The sequence below is a fragment of the Strigops habroptila genome, chromosome 5 (genome assembly GCF_004027225.2).
Source record: "Strigops habroptila isolate Jane chromosome 5, bStrHab1.2.pri, whole genome shotgun sequence".
Classification (NCBI taxonomy): domain Eukaryota; kingdom Metazoa; phylum Chordata; class Aves; order Psittaciformes; family Psittacidae; genus Strigops; species Strigops habroptila.
Genome location: NC_044281.2, coordinates 56,937,542 through 56,954,499, shown reverse-complemented (window position 1 = coordinate 56,954,499; position 16,958 = coordinate 56,937,542). Strand labels below are relative to the sequence as shown.

Here is a 16,958-nt window from a genome sequence, read left to right as displayed (position 1 = left end):
AGTTGAATCATTCGATATTGTAGCTTCTCTCAAGCTGTCCATTAATAGAATGTTATAATTATGTTAGCTATTCAAAGCTTTTTAATCATGTTATACAAACACAATTCAGCCTATGAATTGTTTATCTTGATTAGATATTGTTTGAGTGTTCGCTTAAAATTATGAAGCATTATTTTAGAACAGAAATAAAGACAAGGGCATCAAAAAGACTTCAAGGTGTTAGAGTAAAAAATTACAGTGAAGGCCTTTGGCTGAATTCCTACTTGCATGAATATTCACGAACAATCTATTGATGCCTCAAGAACATTTCTGCAAGCACAAAAATTTCAGTATTGTGGTCCAGAATAATATAAAAAAAGGATTATGAAAATTAGAGTTAAATTGAAACAAAATTCCAGTAGGATAGAAAAGAAATAGCTGCCATTTATCATTTTCCATCAGCTAAAACAAACTAGCCAAGGAAAGTATTGTTCTAAGCAAGATTACATGCAACTGGCCTGTCTGCTAAATCATATTTCATAATGGTTGACTGACTTTCGCTATGTAACCACAGTTGTGTACTATACATTGATAGCTCCTGTCACTATAATACAATTATGTTTACCCATTAGTTTCTGCTTGTGCCACAACCCAGCAACTACAGTATTACAATGGTTCTAATGGTCTGTTTCACTTTGTTCATTTACCTACTAATTTTGGCAATGGCATATTTCATGGAACATAAATTTCATCCTCTGGAAACATGACAACCTGTAGTACAGTATGGTCAGACAGATTCTGGAGCTTTGTATGGAAGTAAAATGAATTGTCCAGGGTGGCATTTTGGAAAGAACATACCTCCCTCTGGAGGCATCAGTTGTATCTAAGGTGATTACTTCAGCAGTAACAGGATGTAATTACTCACTCAATAAAATTCTGCCCATATTAAGTAGGTGCTTCTAATGTTCTGCAGATAGACCGGTGGCCCGAGCATGCCTCACAGAGGCAGTAAACAAAATGCAACACAATCTCTTTGAATCCAGAACATAAGTGTTCACTGGGAAGGAAGCGACCTAGAAAGCCAGCACTGCTCTGAATCTGGAGGCTCTGGGAAACACGACCCCAAAACAGAAGCTGAAAAATGCTCATTGCCAGAAGGACCTTCCCCAGTTCAGCAAGAGGCATTAAAATGTCAAAACAAATGAACCAAACAGACTTTTCATAGCCAGAGAAAAAGCCAAAGGGAGCTGAAACTAAGCTTACTTCAGGAGAAGACAATTTGTCTTAGAATCCCACCCTCTGCTGTCTGTTATGTTAACATTCAGTTCTGAAGAACTCTTTCTGAGGAACAACCACTAAACTACTGTTATACACCAATATAGTTTCAACTGGCTAAAATCTGAGAGCTTGAAATCATGGTGAAATTGGCAGGTAAACAAATGCGAATGTACATAAAGCCTTTAACTTAATGGGGAAAAGAGTAACCAACAACTGACTCATTTTGCACCAGGTTTGACAATGACCCATCCAGTGATCCAGGAAAAATTAACTGCAGTCAACTTTAATCCTTCCTTTCCTCCCAACCTATCTGCACATATCTACATAAAAGTGCAAACACATTCTTTCCCCAAAAGAAAGCACTCTATCTATATATAATAATGGATGGTTTATACAATATCTATTATATACAATACCTATTAAATAATACGTATAATATCAATTATATTTTATCTGTGTCTAATATGGACTGTAGTGACCACTTGAATCGGCAAGTAAAAGGAAAACTGGTAGTTAAAATAAACATATCGTGTAATTGATGTTACTTTTTCTTCAGAACCACTTTTCAGATCTCTGCTCATTTTTTAAAACATATCATAGGCTTGGACTTATCAGTAAAACAAACTTGTCACACGGGAACTAGCTGCAGTAATACAAAATTGAGAAAAAAAAAAACCCCAGCCAGGAATTGTTATTATCTTTTTTTTTTTTTCTGCCAATAAGTGCTCCTTTGAACATTTTGATCTCATTGAATGAGGTAGCTTGAAAAAAAAGAATAGAAAATGGTTACTGATTGCAGACTAAACTACTGGTAGCACTATTCATGCGCTATTAATGTTAATATACTGGAATCACTACATGTTGTAAATCAGACATGTCATTTTAAACTTTTTTGGCAAACCAAAGGTAGAGGAGAAGGGGAACAGAGAACTGATCATCCTGAATAAAGAAACAGGCAGCAAATGAGGCAGACAGACAGTGAATATAGCACAGAAGCGTGTGTCCAAAGACCAGTGAAAGACTGATAGGTACTGACAAAGTTCAGGTGAGTTTAGGATATACATTTGGTTTACGTTTTTGTTCTTTTGCTGAGAAGGAGACAGACATTTGTGTCTGTCATTTGTGTCGCATTTAGCGTGGTGAGAAAATACTGCACTTACATCTCATTTTAATCCAGGTATCAGAGAATCCATACAGAGGCTCAAGAGTAAAGCACAAAAACATAGGGAAAAAAAGCAACATTTATTACTCCACCATTCATTGAGCTATTGTTTTGGCAAGAATAAACAAAGAAACAATGTTCTAAACTGCCAAAAAAAAAAAAAAAGAAAAAAAAATCAGTAGCACAGATAAAATAACCAAAACTGTATAGTTGGGAGAGATGCTGTTCACTAGGCAGAAGCATGAGAAGATACAATATTTAATCAGTTTGATCAGTTCCTGTTTAGAAAGATACCTAAAGTAAGTTGGAAGTACCACCTTCAGTTGTGTGTATCTCTAACTGGAAGAACTTGGACGTCTACCTTGGGCTGAATGCATAACCTTCAGACAGCTACAGTAAGACTACATGGACCACCTTAGAAATGCAGGCCTGCTTCCAACAGCTCTAGTAAGAGTCATTTCCAACAACAAGGGTGCTGTTTCTTAATTACAGAGTCCCTTCTTGCCCTTTACAAAGGAAGACAACATCCTTACCATACAACTATGCTATGTACTTCAATAATAGGTACAACCAGGAAACAGAATAGGTGTGATGGTTTCTAATCTGTGCAGGTAACAACAGCTATCAACAGTGGATGAATTCTAGCATTGAATCAGCATTACTGGCGACAGACTCTGAAGACTAGATTATGAACCCATGCCTGCTGCATCTGGCTGTATTCAGACCCATACCTAGATTTAAACCATCATGGCTAAGCTAACACTTTCTGAATACATGGCACTCATTCTCAGGTAAGCTTATCTTTCTTCCAAACATCTATGAACAAGAAAGACAGGGCTGTCTATATAGTATCCCACTGTCTAATAAAGAAAGTAGGCTTGGGGTTCTCACACTCCTCCCTTTACAATCAACCACAGCAGCGAAGCAAAATCCAAACACTGCCTGAGAAATGAAGAGGAAGAAATTTCAATGCTCGACTGATGCTTCACACTGGTAATATTATTCCTGGGCTACAGTGCAGAATCACATCTTTCTCTCCTTACCTGGCTGAATGTACCAAACATTCCAGTGTATCCCACCTGAATACACCATTACCTCCCTTGTAATTTAGTAGGTCCATATAAATTCACAGAATCACACAGAATCACACATTTCTTGCTAAACCACTGTAACTCTGTTAATAAGGTCACTATAAAAAACCAAATGTACCTCTAAGGGATTACAAGTTCATTCTTCCACTAGCAGCACAAGGCCCAGGCATAAGAGGTACCTATATAGATCTCACATTTGGAGTGCAGGTCTTCAGAGGTGTTTGTCTGGGAGGAAACACTCTTCTTATGATTCGTTTTTGTGGCTGTACAAATTTGGCCATTGGTTTTAGGGTGGTACTTTCAAATAGATCTAATGGCCCATACCAGTTTCAGGCAAAATTGTCATCAGTAGCAGCCTGATACCTCAATTTTCTTTGCTAAACAAGGCAAGATAACTACCTTTAGAAGAGGACTGCACAGATTAATTGGTTTACATTTCTAAATGCTAATGTTAAAAAAAAAAAAAGTTTTCTTCTGGGACTTTTAAATTCTGCTCTTGAGAGCAAAGGAAGAAGGCTCTTGATGTTTGAGTCCTGGACAGCTCAAGCAGGAACACACCCCTTGGCTAAACCAGTCCCCATTAAAGTCTGAGCCTTTCTCCTATCAAAGGGGCTTGGAACAAATTCAGGCTGAAAAGCTTTTTCATTTTTGTTCTCAATCTTCTGGCCCAGCAGATATGAAAAAAAGCTTCTCTAAAGAAAGTTTTAAAAAGATTGTTTTCTTTCAGGTCACCACTTCTTTCTAGCTACTTGTCAAGTCTCAGTCAGATCTGATCATCCCCAAATCAATCTGGGTTGGGGGGAGGTAAATAATTCTCAATTGCTTTTAGATGCTTCTTGGAACGGGAAGAAGTACATAACTTTTTTCCCCAAACGCGTTTGGGGAAATGTTTTTTCCAAGCATGCTTGTTTACCCTCTATATTTTGCTTTTGGTTTTTGTTTGTGTTTTTTTTGTTTGTTTGTTTGTTTGTTTGTTTTTTGGTGTTATTTTTCTTTTATTTTTCTAATCCAGAGAGAGTAACAGACATTTAGAAAAGCTACTTTTATGCTCCCCTTAACATCAGATGGTTCAAATAAGCAAAACATTGAACTAAATACTCTTAGGGAAGGCTCTTGTTCTGTTGCTGTTTGAACACCAAGCACAAAGTAATCTGAAAATACAGCCTTCAGCAGATCCTCGTTTGTTCTTTTCCCTGGTCTCTGCCTTACCACTGCCAAAAACAGAAAATACATTTCCTGAGGCTATCCTCACGCTGTAATGGTGGTAAAATTCCTGGACTTAAGATTTACAAGCAATGAATCTGAGCCTAACCTAATCTACACAGAGTAAAAATTTGACTCCTTTTTCCATAAGGTTACATCTTCTTTTCTCCTAATTACACTACCTAACGAAATTATGCCATTGTTCATTTTGTGTACAGCCCCTTAACACCTCCGTCTTCAGGGATAGGTGGGACCAATTAAAGTGAAATCAAAGCATATGGACTCTGTCCCATTCACTTGCTCCATCCCATCTGATTTTCAGCAAGTCCCTTGCTTTGCATGTACTTTCCCCTCCCTCCCCGATCTAAAACAGGAGTCAAATGAACACAAAACACATATAAAACTGAGAGATTAAGGCCCCAAATGCTTTCCTACCCTGAAACATAATGTAAATAGAAATGTAAATTACTAATGCCTCACTCTTGTGAGGCATCTTGTGGCATCTTGGTAGAAGAGGTCAACTGAGAACTCTTGCATTACTATGATTTGCATCTTCTATTCTCCAGAATCAGAAAAAATCACTCTCTGCACTGGCCCAAATTTGACAGAGAAACTAGTTTAATGTCAGTAAGACAGTCTGAGTCTAGTGGAGCCCAAGATGCTCAAAGTAGGACATCCAAATGAAGCAGACAAATGGAAGTGTGATACGAACACACTCCCTGCTGCAGCTTTAATGAGGGAGACGGCACACTTTTCTGCTCAGGCAGCAGTACTGCTTTCTTTCTTGAATGGTGGACAGGTTGCTGTCATAGCTAATGACCCATTAATGTAACAAGCCATGGATTAGCTGTTTGTTTCTAATTGCCATTGTTTGTTTATTGTTAACAATATGCTGAGTACTGCAAATTAAAAAAGACTATCACTACTTGTGATTAAGGAAATGTTGACTGGGGTAGCTCGAAAAAAACATGTATCTGCCATCCAACTCAGGGAACCGAGTACCCTGAGGATAGCTGGTGTGACTATTAAAGACTAAAGCAAAGGCAGCATTAAGTAGCTCAGCCTTTTCGTCATCGTCAGCCACTAGGTTTCCCCTACTATCCAGTAGAGGATGGAGGTTCTCCTTGGCCCTCCTTTTATTGCTAATATATTTGTAAAGTACTTTTTATTATCTTTTATGGTAGTGGGCAGATTTAGTTCCATCTGTGCCTTTGCCTTTCTAACTTTCTCTCTATATAATTCAACAACATCCTTGTACTTTCCAAGGGGTGACAGTCCCTTCTTCCACAGGTGATAAATTATCTTTTTTTTTTTTTTTTGAGTTCAAGCAGTATCTCCCTGTTCACCCAGGCTGGTCTTCTTCCTCATCAGTATAATTTTCAGCACAAAGGGACTGCCTGCTCCTGCACCTTAAGGATTTCATTCTTGAAGAGTGTCCAGCCTTCCTGGATCCCTTTGTCCTTTAATAATGTTTCCCAAGGAATTCAGCCAACCAGCACCCTAAACAGGCCAAAGTCAGCCCTCCGGAAGTCTAAGGTAGAGGTTTTGCTAACCACCTTTCCGACTTCTCCAAGGACTGAAAATTCAATCATTTCATGATTGCTTTGCCCAAGACAGCCTTCAACCACCACATCACCCACTAGTCCTTCTCTGATTGCGAACAGCAAATCTAGCCAGGCATCTCACCTAGCTGGCTCACTAACTAGCTGGGTTAGGAAGTTATCTTCCACACCCTCCAAGAACGTCCTGGATTGTTTCTTCTCTGCTGTATTGTACTTCCAGCAGACACCTGGTAGGTGGAAGTTCCCCGTGAGAACAAGGGCAAGCGATTGTGCTCATTTATAACACCAGCAATAAAAGTTCACACAATGATTTCCAGATGCCAGGCTCAAAATCTTTTGTCTAGATTTACATTTCATTTACCTGTAGTATGCATCTTCATTAATACCCCAGGTACAAGCTTCTGGTATAATGTCAGTAAAACAGATCTATTCAGTTTGGACTGACAAAATTGTTTTCTAGATAACTGTATAAGATTTCTTAAAAAAATATTAGAAGTGTAATTCCAGAATTGCTACTTAGACTTAAAAAAAAAAAAAAAAAAATAATTCAAGGGAGGAAAAAAAACCCAACAAAACACAATAAAAAAAAACAACAGAAACATCCAGTGACAGCAGAAGTATGAAGGACATATTCCACATTCACAGAAGCAAACAAGAGTTACCCATACAAGCTACTTAGGCTCCTTCCTCACTACCAGGCCCCACTTCAAGAAGTGTTTTTAAATTCACCTGACATTGTGTCCAAAGCAAACACAGATAATGGTGCTCCAGTGTTCACTCGAGTAGTCCCAGCAGAATTTTGGTGTCACTCCAGAAGTATGCCAGTTAGCATTAAGCCTGTCCTCCCCGCAGCAGGGTTCAAGGGAGGAGCATGTTTTCTTCTCATTGTGTTAGAAGCCACCCAGTGTATGTTTGAGCAAGTATTTCTTCCCATGTCTTTCCCATCACTTGGTCTCTTGGCTGCACTACAATCTCAGAGAAGTGTAATGGGACTAGAGGAGAAGTAATGCAAGCAGCTGCCATTTCTTCCTTGGCAGCTATAGTACACTTTGCCTCACTGCCAGTCAGGAGGGATTGTATATGGTGAAGGGAGTAAAGGGTCAGAAACTGGGATAATGACATTGCCATTACTCACAGGTGTATGCATACTAGATGCCAAGTTACCTCCTCCACACAGAAGTTTTTTTATTCTCCTTAAACCACCTGCATTTTAATCAGCTGCACACAACTAACAATACAGCACCTTTAAAAATGGCATTTAAATCTCCCCTACAAACAGGTGGGCATGTTGCATTACTGTGGCAAACTCAGTTCAAAAGTCTCTAAATATAGCACAAGTTACCTAAAATTGTGCTTGTGCGAAGCTGTCAGCACTGCCACTTCGGAGGTATACAGTAGGGGGTGGAAACACAGCTGGTAAGTCAATAATTTTCAATTTCATACCTCAAATTAATTACAACATACAACCTACACCTGCTACCTACTCACCACTCCCTTCAATATGAACTATTTTTTGAGGGCAGAGTGCCCTGTTCTATGTAATTTGATACAATGACAAATAAGCTCCTGGTAATGCAATAACAATTTCAAGTTATTTTGTGCAATGACAAATAGTCTTTGGTAATGCAATAACATTTTAAAGTACCTGGAATGCTAAAATGGAAATTATATTTGAAAGGCATAAAATAATAGTGAGCAAAACCCCAATGATAAACGACTGCTTGTTCTGGGTCATTTTATATCACCTCATGGTACATCCATGTAAAAAACTTAATCAGAACCCAGCTTCCACACTCCTTCATAAAGATTCATACTGCTCTGAAAAGTGGTGTCCTCACTATACGAAATCTTGGTGCAAACCACGCCTCAAACACTATGGGTCATTTCTGGTGAAAAAAATACCAGTGCTAGTGAAGGTCCAAGAAGGGCAACTAAACGGACTAAAAAGCACTAGATGAGTGCAGCACAGTGATTCACCACACCCTGCAATACCAGAACTCAGTGGACTGACTAAAACATTAATTTAAAACATGTTAAAAAATCCAGTAGTTCTGTACATGGCAAGTAGGGAACTGCTGGAAGCTGCTTTCCTAGGAGGCTGCAGAGACCAATAATATAATGAAGTTCAAAAAGCGATTAGAGAAATTTATGAACACCAGCTCCATAGTGGATACTAAAAGTGACTGGCAATAGCATAAAGTCTAACGCCTTTACTAGAGCAACTGTGGGTGATGGGAACATATTGAGTGATGTACTGAAGACATCCAGACTTGTCAACGTAAGCTGCAGCTCTCCAAGAGCCACTATTTGAGGCAGGATCCTGCAGGACATCTCCTGGCATCTTACACTCTGACATCACTTGAGGTCTCATCTGGAACTAAAGAGAGAGCCTGCACAGATGAAGAGCTCTAGCAACATACAGGGCATGGATAAAACACCACTGAACTGTCTTAGCAGCAGAACTAAGTCTAAACTAAAGTCTAAACTCAGAAATTAAGACACGCTTCCTGCTGTGATGTACCGCTACATCTTTCCCTCCAATGATAGAGGTACAAAATGCAAATGCAGTGGTTCACAGGTGAGGGGAAACAGCTGTTTCGCATAAGGAATCAGAGACCTAAAGATGGGATGTGATGCAGCTTGGCATCGAGATACAGGTCTAGCTGGAAGGTAGAGGGGAGAAGAGGAGGTGGAAGCCTGGGTGCAAGACGAATAATACCGGGACTTGACAAATCTTAACAGGGACAGGCAGAAGTTCAGGCATAGTTTAGGATGGATGTTTGAAATCAAAGCTTGAGGTGACATGGTATGGGAATTCTATTGGAGAAACAAAAGTTAGGAAAAAGGAAGGGAAAAAAACACCACCTAAAGACATTCCTATTTCTTTGATTTTGCTCTAGGACTGATCTTTCCTCAGTCCCTGCCTACACAAACATGCTATGAACTTGACAGACTGTCACCCAAGTATTGTAAAGCAAGCTATCCTGACACTGATACAGCCATCACTGTGTTAAGTCCTTGATAAGGTGGATGTGAGGCAGCTTCCCAAACGTTAAGCCTTCGAGTACACCCATAGCTTCTAGAAAACTCAGCAAATTCAGAGCGGACGGTTTGTTCAGCTAATAGCGTTTTCATACCTTCAAACATCTTTATGTTAAACAGTTTATTAAACATGCATGTGCATGCAAGCACCAATCCTTGTACACATACCCTTTTCCTAGGTATTACCCAAGATGCTCCATAAAGAAAGGAAATCGGAGCCCTAGGGGTCTAAATTTCTTTTCAGACTCCCAGAATACAGACAGCACATATAAAAGTAGTCCAAGCTTCCTGACCAACCCCCTCCTCTCCTGCTTCCTTGTCTCAGACTGTGCTTCTACGAATGAGGTGATGGTAAAGTCTGCAATGTTTAGTAAAAGTGTGAATGACTTTCCTAATTAATGCCAACTGTCAGACTTGATCTGGTTATGTGAGTGCCTCTCCAACAGGCATGGAGAAGTCACAAGAGACTTGCAACTACTGGTCATAAATTACAAGTTTCATTTGCCAGCGTCATGAGAAAGCCAGCTATTCTTTTGATGAACAGACATCTATTCTGATGCTCACAAACCTGAAAATCTATCTGATGGCAGAGATGTACAAAAATGCAGTTCTGGGCAATTTAAATTTAGTTTTAAAAGAAATGCTTACAGCTAAGCCATAGTATAACAGTGAGAACTGATAAGGCTGTTCCAGACTGCAGGAGGTGGAGATGAGTAAACTCCTTTGCCAACTGCCAGATTGCATGTCTGACACATTGCAGATGTAAATCCAAGTAACTCAATGGGGAGACTACGCTGAATCACACCCACTGGGGATGTGCCTATGTCTTCAGAGCACGAGCTAGTAGGAAGAGAGGAAAGACAAATTCCTTGATATAAACTGCAACAACTTTATGTAAGCCAGGAGCCTCCCTTAGTTTCTCTCTGAGGCAGCCCCGAGTGCCATGCTTGTCCCTTTGCCCAGGCACATCTTTTTTTTATTTTTCTTTTCCCATGTCAAAGCTGTGAAAGCCAACATTGCTATGTAAGAACATGCATCTTTGCTGGAGAGTAACGTTATGAATGCAAAAGCAAAGATTTTTATTGCTTCTCTGTGAAACATGACAGTGCTTAGATCCTGAAGACAAGGATTTGGGGGTTTGGTGCTACCAGCTGAGATATCCTAATCATGTGTTCCATCTCCTTGGAAAAAAAGAACAAAGTCCTATGATGAGAGGAAGCTCAAAAATGGATTTGATTCCTTGCAGGAAGAGGAAGTTTTATGGCTCTGTCAAGATCAGATATACCTCTGGGAGATGCCCTTCCAACAAGCATTCACTGCTGGGCTTATTCCAGAGGTATTAATGAGTGGTGATATTCAGCAGGCTGGATTGGGTCATGTAATGTTTCCTGATGGCCTATAAAAGCTGCATTGTCATCAATACGTGTGCATTGTATACTATCTTCTGAAGGAAGATCTGAAGTGTGGTTCGTTAACTGTAATTACACCTTATGATACCTGGCAACACAGAGAGAACATAGTGCCTCAGGCATCCAAAAGTCTAGGCTAAATCACTAAACAAAACCCTAGAGTTTTTATTTTTGTCCTGTTGTTCTGGCCCCAAATCAAACTCACTCCAGTCACTTCTGGGCATAAACAACATAGGTGACAACCTTCTGCATAAAGTCCACCAAAATGCTCTAGGTTATTTGCACTTGTAGCTCATCTTCAAGTTTGGGAATGTAAATTCTTTAAATCATAGAACTCTTCAAGACACCTATAGTATTCAGCACCACTGGGTCTCTAGGCTTTTCTGTAATATAGCAGCAGTTCATCTCAAAATGAATATCGATTAATAGAGCTACTTAAAGCTTTGGGGGAAAAATGTCAATAATTTAAAAACACTTAATACTCAGCTAAGAACAAATTGTTACCCATATCTTGTCATTTTAAGAACTCAAATGATTTATTTTTGAGCATGTTCCACATCTTGCCAATCTTACAGTCTTATGCTATTGAGAATGTTCAGGATGAAAAATTGGAAGTATAATTAAAAAGCATACAAAAGGAAAAGAAAAAAAGAGGAAAAAATAATGGTGGTGGCCATATGCACAGCACTGGATTGGATTTTTTTTTTTTCTGATTTATCAGCTGGAATGGTATTAGAGATTTATGAGTTGTGCAGTTCTTGTGTGACCAACTGTCAGGACCACAGTGGCACTGCAGCAGCTGCAAGAGCACAAGCCAGGCTGATGGACACCATCCCTGTGCTCTCTTTCTTGAGGAGTCAAGAGTCACAACTTTGGTCCTGGACAAGTGGAGAAGGAGCTGTCTCTCAGGAATTGTCTTAGCCAGTCGGTAGATAGATTATCACTACTTTTTTGGTGGGGTTTTTTTTGTTTTTGGTTTTTTTTTTTTCTTTTCTTCTAAAGGAGTAATGGGCTTGGATCCTTAAGAAGTATCCCTAGCTTTATAGAGGCACCACATACAAAGGTATTTTAAAGTGCAGTCATAGTGTACCTTCCTGTGTACGCATGACCAAGTACCTCACAGAAATGTGTAAAAGTAAACACATGCAGCCCTGCTCTAATATTGTGGCCTTCATCCTTAAATATTTTGGAAATAATCACAGTGTGATTATATCTTTATAATATGTCAAGTATGGTGTGCGATACAGAAGCAAGCAATGCTGAAACTATTTATAAGACATTACTTGCCCCTCTTTATAAGCAGTTATCCCTGCATTTTGTTTTCCTTCTGAGCTCTCCCCGGATGCTGATATTAACATTCCATTCTTTAATAAATTATTAGTAATGGCTAATCTTGGCTGGTAAATTCTGACGATAACAAAGGACATGATTCACAAGTTTTAAAAATAAACTGACTGTAAGGCATCTGATTACTGGATCCATAAACATTCAGTGTTATAGTAACTTTGTTGGAACCAGGCAGTTTTTGATACATCTTCTTAGGTAATGTATTTTTAACACTATAGGAATTCCCACTGCAAGCTCCCCTTAAGGCTTTCTGTGGGATTTCTTCTCATCTACTAACAAATTTAAGAGTTGCTAATAATCAAAGAATCACCAGGACCATACAGACATTACAAGTAACTAGATGTGACTTAATGTCATTCATCTCTCTGGATAAGCAAACACAAAATCTCAACTCCAAAGGAGTGGAAGGCAGCCATCCTGAGTAGCCACTGGAAATTTGGTACCACAGAGAGACACAAACGTACATTCTGCTTTCTTGCTGCTCCTACATTAAGTCAGAGAAAAAAACTTATTCTTTCTATCATGAGGAGAAAATTAGTTTTGCCTCAGAAACCATACAACGAAACACCTTAAACATCATGTTCAGGGCTTTGGGACTCATAAGACGGTACACCCTTCCTCTCCAGAAACATCGTAAGTATATGAAGCAATCTGGATGCTTCCTATCTTTAATATACAGTTAAAACCTGTAAATTAATAAACATATCCATTTACCATCAGTTAAACACAGTTCTTGTGATTTCTTAGTAGGACTTTCCATTGCAGAAGCTTTCAGAGCCTTCGTATGCATGAACTTACAAAGCAGAAATGCCCCTGCCGAGCTCTGACCCTCTTGCATCAGAGGACAGGCACTGCACAGTGGTATCCAAGAAGGTAAAAGGCTTTTATATTCTGTATTCATTTTGGTTGTGGTTTTTTGTTTTGTTTTATTTTGTTTTTTCTCTTCAGTCACAGTCCAGCCTGTATCTGCTGTACAATCAATAAGAGTTAACAAGGAAAGATTTGGGATCATGGTGCTTACTTGGGGTATTCAGGAGACGTGACTTTTTGCAGTGGTAGGCTGCCTCCTGTTCGCAGTACTCAGCACTGTTTATCATAGCTTCAAGCTGCTCCACGCTGCTGTTGTAATTAAAGAACATAGTGTACGGCTTCTCCATATCAGCTCTTTGGACTCTGGTTAGCCCTGTGTTGTTGTGCTGCACTGCAGTCCAGATCTTATCTTCTGTTAAATGAAAAAGGATTGAATGGGAAGTTAACAGCAAAAAACTTGCAACAAGCAGAGAACAAAAAAACTCGACTGAAATCTAATGTTTTACTGCATGGGAGAGAGCATCAGCAGGACCCTGGTCACTCTGTGATGAAGACCTATTACACGACAGTGTAGCCCACAGAGACGTTTCTCTCTGAACCAGCTCAAGCAAACACTACAGAGTCTGCTGAGCAAGACAGAAACTACCAGCTCCCTGGGAACCACAGGAGATTTGCAGCATCTTCTGTCGCCAGGTATCTGAAGAAAATTAGATACCTTTCAGCTAGCTTTGGCCCTGAAAGAAAAGAGATAATAATATGGCTCATGGGGGTACCACTGATCTTTTGCAAACATAGCTGCATCTGAGAGCAAAGCCCACACTGTTATAACAACAAATGGTAGCAGAGAACTGTGGCTGACGAGCTTGCACAAACTCACCACAAACAGAAACCACAAACTGTTGCCAGAAAGCTGAAACTGAAAGTATGTTCTTACCACCCAGTTGGAAGTCAGATCACTCATTTTATTCAGTTTTCAGATTTTTCTGTATATAAAGTGAGTGATGCTGTACTTAGATGATGATACAGAACAACATATGATTTAACATCTGTAGTTAACTGCAAATGTTGATGCTTTTCCATGCTGGGGAGCCCATTCTGATCTTCTTCACTGCATTTACTGGCAGAGCAAGAGAGATCGCAGGTGACAAAAAGCAGAATCTAGGCTTAAGAACAACCACCACTGTAACCACCCAGCTTATGAGCAGCATTGGGGTTTGCATGATATGGAGAACATGGCAATTAGAAGCAATTAGCTTAGCAGGGAGACTTTCCCAGTTGGTTCTGTTGAGATAGTAACAGGTAAGATAACAAGGACAGCCTGAATGGCCAATCTGCCGAGGTGACCCAGAGTAAAAGGCAAACTCTTTAATAAGTATTCACAGGACTTAGCCCTGCACATGCTCCACAATATTATGAAGAGTCACACCCACTAAATTCCCTCTTTATCAAAGACCCTGCTTGCCTACAAAATACTGACTGGGCAAAAATTTAAGGAAGTAAATTCTAGTTATTTGATGAAAGGAAGATTTCAATCACACTTGCAGTAACCTATGGACAGTTACAGAGGAAGAGGCAAGATCTAGACAAGAAATTCTATTTTGTTATTTATGCTTCAACAGGGATACCCTGGATAATACTGAATCAGATCTTTTCTAAACTGATCTTAAAAACTATGCATCTAAGTATTCAGATGTTTTTACCAGACTACCTAGTCTAAATTCTTGCTGAGCTTGCATGAGTTTTACAGTTACTCTCCAATACACTGGCATAATAAGCCCAGTAGCTGTGTGGCCACCATAATGCATTGCAGTTGAAATATTTTTCATTAGGCTACAAACATCCCACAGATGACTTCAAAAGAACTCTAATAGGTGTATAAAAATCCTAAATGGACTATCCATGCAAAGAAACTCAGATGATTTAATGGATTGTCACAATGGAGGCATTCAGATGACAAGCAAGTAACAACCACCATCTGGAGACTATTTAAAGAGGTCTGTTCCAAGTCCGAGCTGCAAGCTATGGGGAAGTTACTCTCCCAGTAATGTATGCCATTAACTTAAGGTCAGTTTATGCTCAGCAAACCATACATTCACTCACAACACTATCATCATTTCTGTGATGGCAGACAGAGTTTGCTCACAGATCTGTAATTCTGTGGTTCTTACTGAGTTCAGGATGCTGCTTCTGGATCCTGTGAGTTGGAGCTCACAGAAACACTGCTGCAATGTGTGATACACGAAAGTTAGATTAAAATCACAAGACATATTACAAATTTATTGCTTGTAAAACTTGCCCCAGTGGTTGCAATCACAGTCAACACTGTAGCACAATATCCTGCACAGTCCTGCACACATATTGCACCCAGCACAATATAACTCAATGACTTCGTAACACACATCTGAAAGTAGTGATTCTTATCAGCCAGAGTCACTCTGGTTTTATTTTTGTTCTCTCCAGGACTGACAAGAACAGAATGGATTTTTAAGAAGCAGTTGAGGGTGTTCTAACTTTCCTCTTACTGAAGTTGGAAGAAGTTTAACTCCTGCCTTCACTGAAAAATCTACTAAAAAGACCAACATCAAGTTGCTGATACTGTAAGCAAGATGCAAAACCAAGAGATGATGGAATTAACTGGGTGCTGAAAGTCCGGATTGGCAGTCATAAGATCCTCCCCACTAAGAGTTATTTACAAAATTTTGAGAAATTGCAATAAAACCAATGCGTATAATAGTGGCTACAGTGCTGTCCAGGAAATACAACAGGCTAGAGTTTCAGAGTGGTTAACATCACTGTGCTTTCCAGGCTGTGTATTTGTGCACCAAGAAAGGTGCTGTGTGGGTATCTGAAAAATTGAAAGCATAAAGATCTAGTAATTTAGAAGCAACATAGGAGTACTAGGAAAAACTTCTTAAAAATACCATAGCATAAAACTTCCCAAGAAGTCTTCCCAACAAGTGTTAGAAGCATAATTAATTGACATGTTTGAAATGATGTTGGACAAGACTTCAACAAACATACTGCTAGTGACAAGCACGCGTTAACAAGTGTGTTGGACAGACAATATGACAGGTCTTTGATTTTCCTCTGTGATTGTTCATTAATTTTCAATGGTCTTGTTATCATTACAGCTGCACTCAGCTGTCCTGAGATTTGAACTATGACATTCAAGAACTGCTTTTCCCCACAGGATCTTTTAGAACTGAGACAGTAACTTCAGATTTTCCATCCTCTAGTTTGCGAAGGGAAAGGAAAAACAAAGTTTCTCTCTGTACTCAAAGTAATTGTGGTTTTGCAAGTACATGAGAACAGAGAGTTCAAAAAAGTAAAAGCAGAAGGGAAGAATTCCAGATTTACATTTCAGAGATTTTACAGATCAATGAGATCTGTGCTTTGCTGGTCACTTCAAAGATTCCCTCTATGTTGCATCTTGGAAGTAAAGGTAACCATCAGCACATTCTCACAAAATATATACATTCAGCTCACTGATCTAGTAGTGAAAGGAAAGTCACAGCCACCAGCAAGCATCCCTATGGGATGGCAAAAGCTACCACCATTCAAAAGTTTTTTTCCCTATGTAGCTGGTGTAGACAAACATGTCCTCTGCTATCCTTTTTATTTTTAACAACAACGACAACAACAACAAAAAAGCGGTGAAAGACGCTTTAACAACTTGTAGTCTGAAAGGAAGTCTTCAGATTAGAAGGGCAGCCTAACACTGCAGACGCAATACAAAAGAGGTGGTGACAACAGTGTTAGAGGAAGAGGAGAAATGAATTCAGCTATTTCAGCCACACTTCCTCCCACTTCCCAGGGAAAAAAAAAGTACACCCATTGTAGCAAGAGGGATGTGAGGCACAGAGAGGCTAGGTAATGTGCACGAAGTCACATGCAACCTGCTAGATACAGACACAAAAAAACCCCCCAAACAATAAAGTTCCTTCTTTCAAAAGGACAGCCCTTTGTTTACATGCAGAAAATGAGCCTGAAAATTATTTAATCTTTAGTTTGCTTTGTACAGAGTGGGAGAGCTGACACTTCTCCCTCCTGCATCTCAGCTGACTGAGGGAGAAGT

General features: G+C 39.5%; 1 protein-coding gene across 2 annotated transcripts in view; it reads right to left on the bottom strand.

Moving 5' to 3' along the window:
- Positions 1-16,958, bottom strand: part of CNTNAP5 (contactin associated protein family member 5) — a 311,837-nt gene that overhangs the window by 77,712 nt on the left and 217,167 nt on the right. For both annotated transcript variants that reach the window (XM_030487762.1, XM_030487761.1), the window contains one exon: positions 13,095-13,295. In XM_030487762.1, the coding sequence (XP_030343622.1) occupies positions 13,095-13,295 (201 nt within the window). The remainder of the gene's footprint in view (positions 1-13,094; positions 13,296-16,958) is intronic.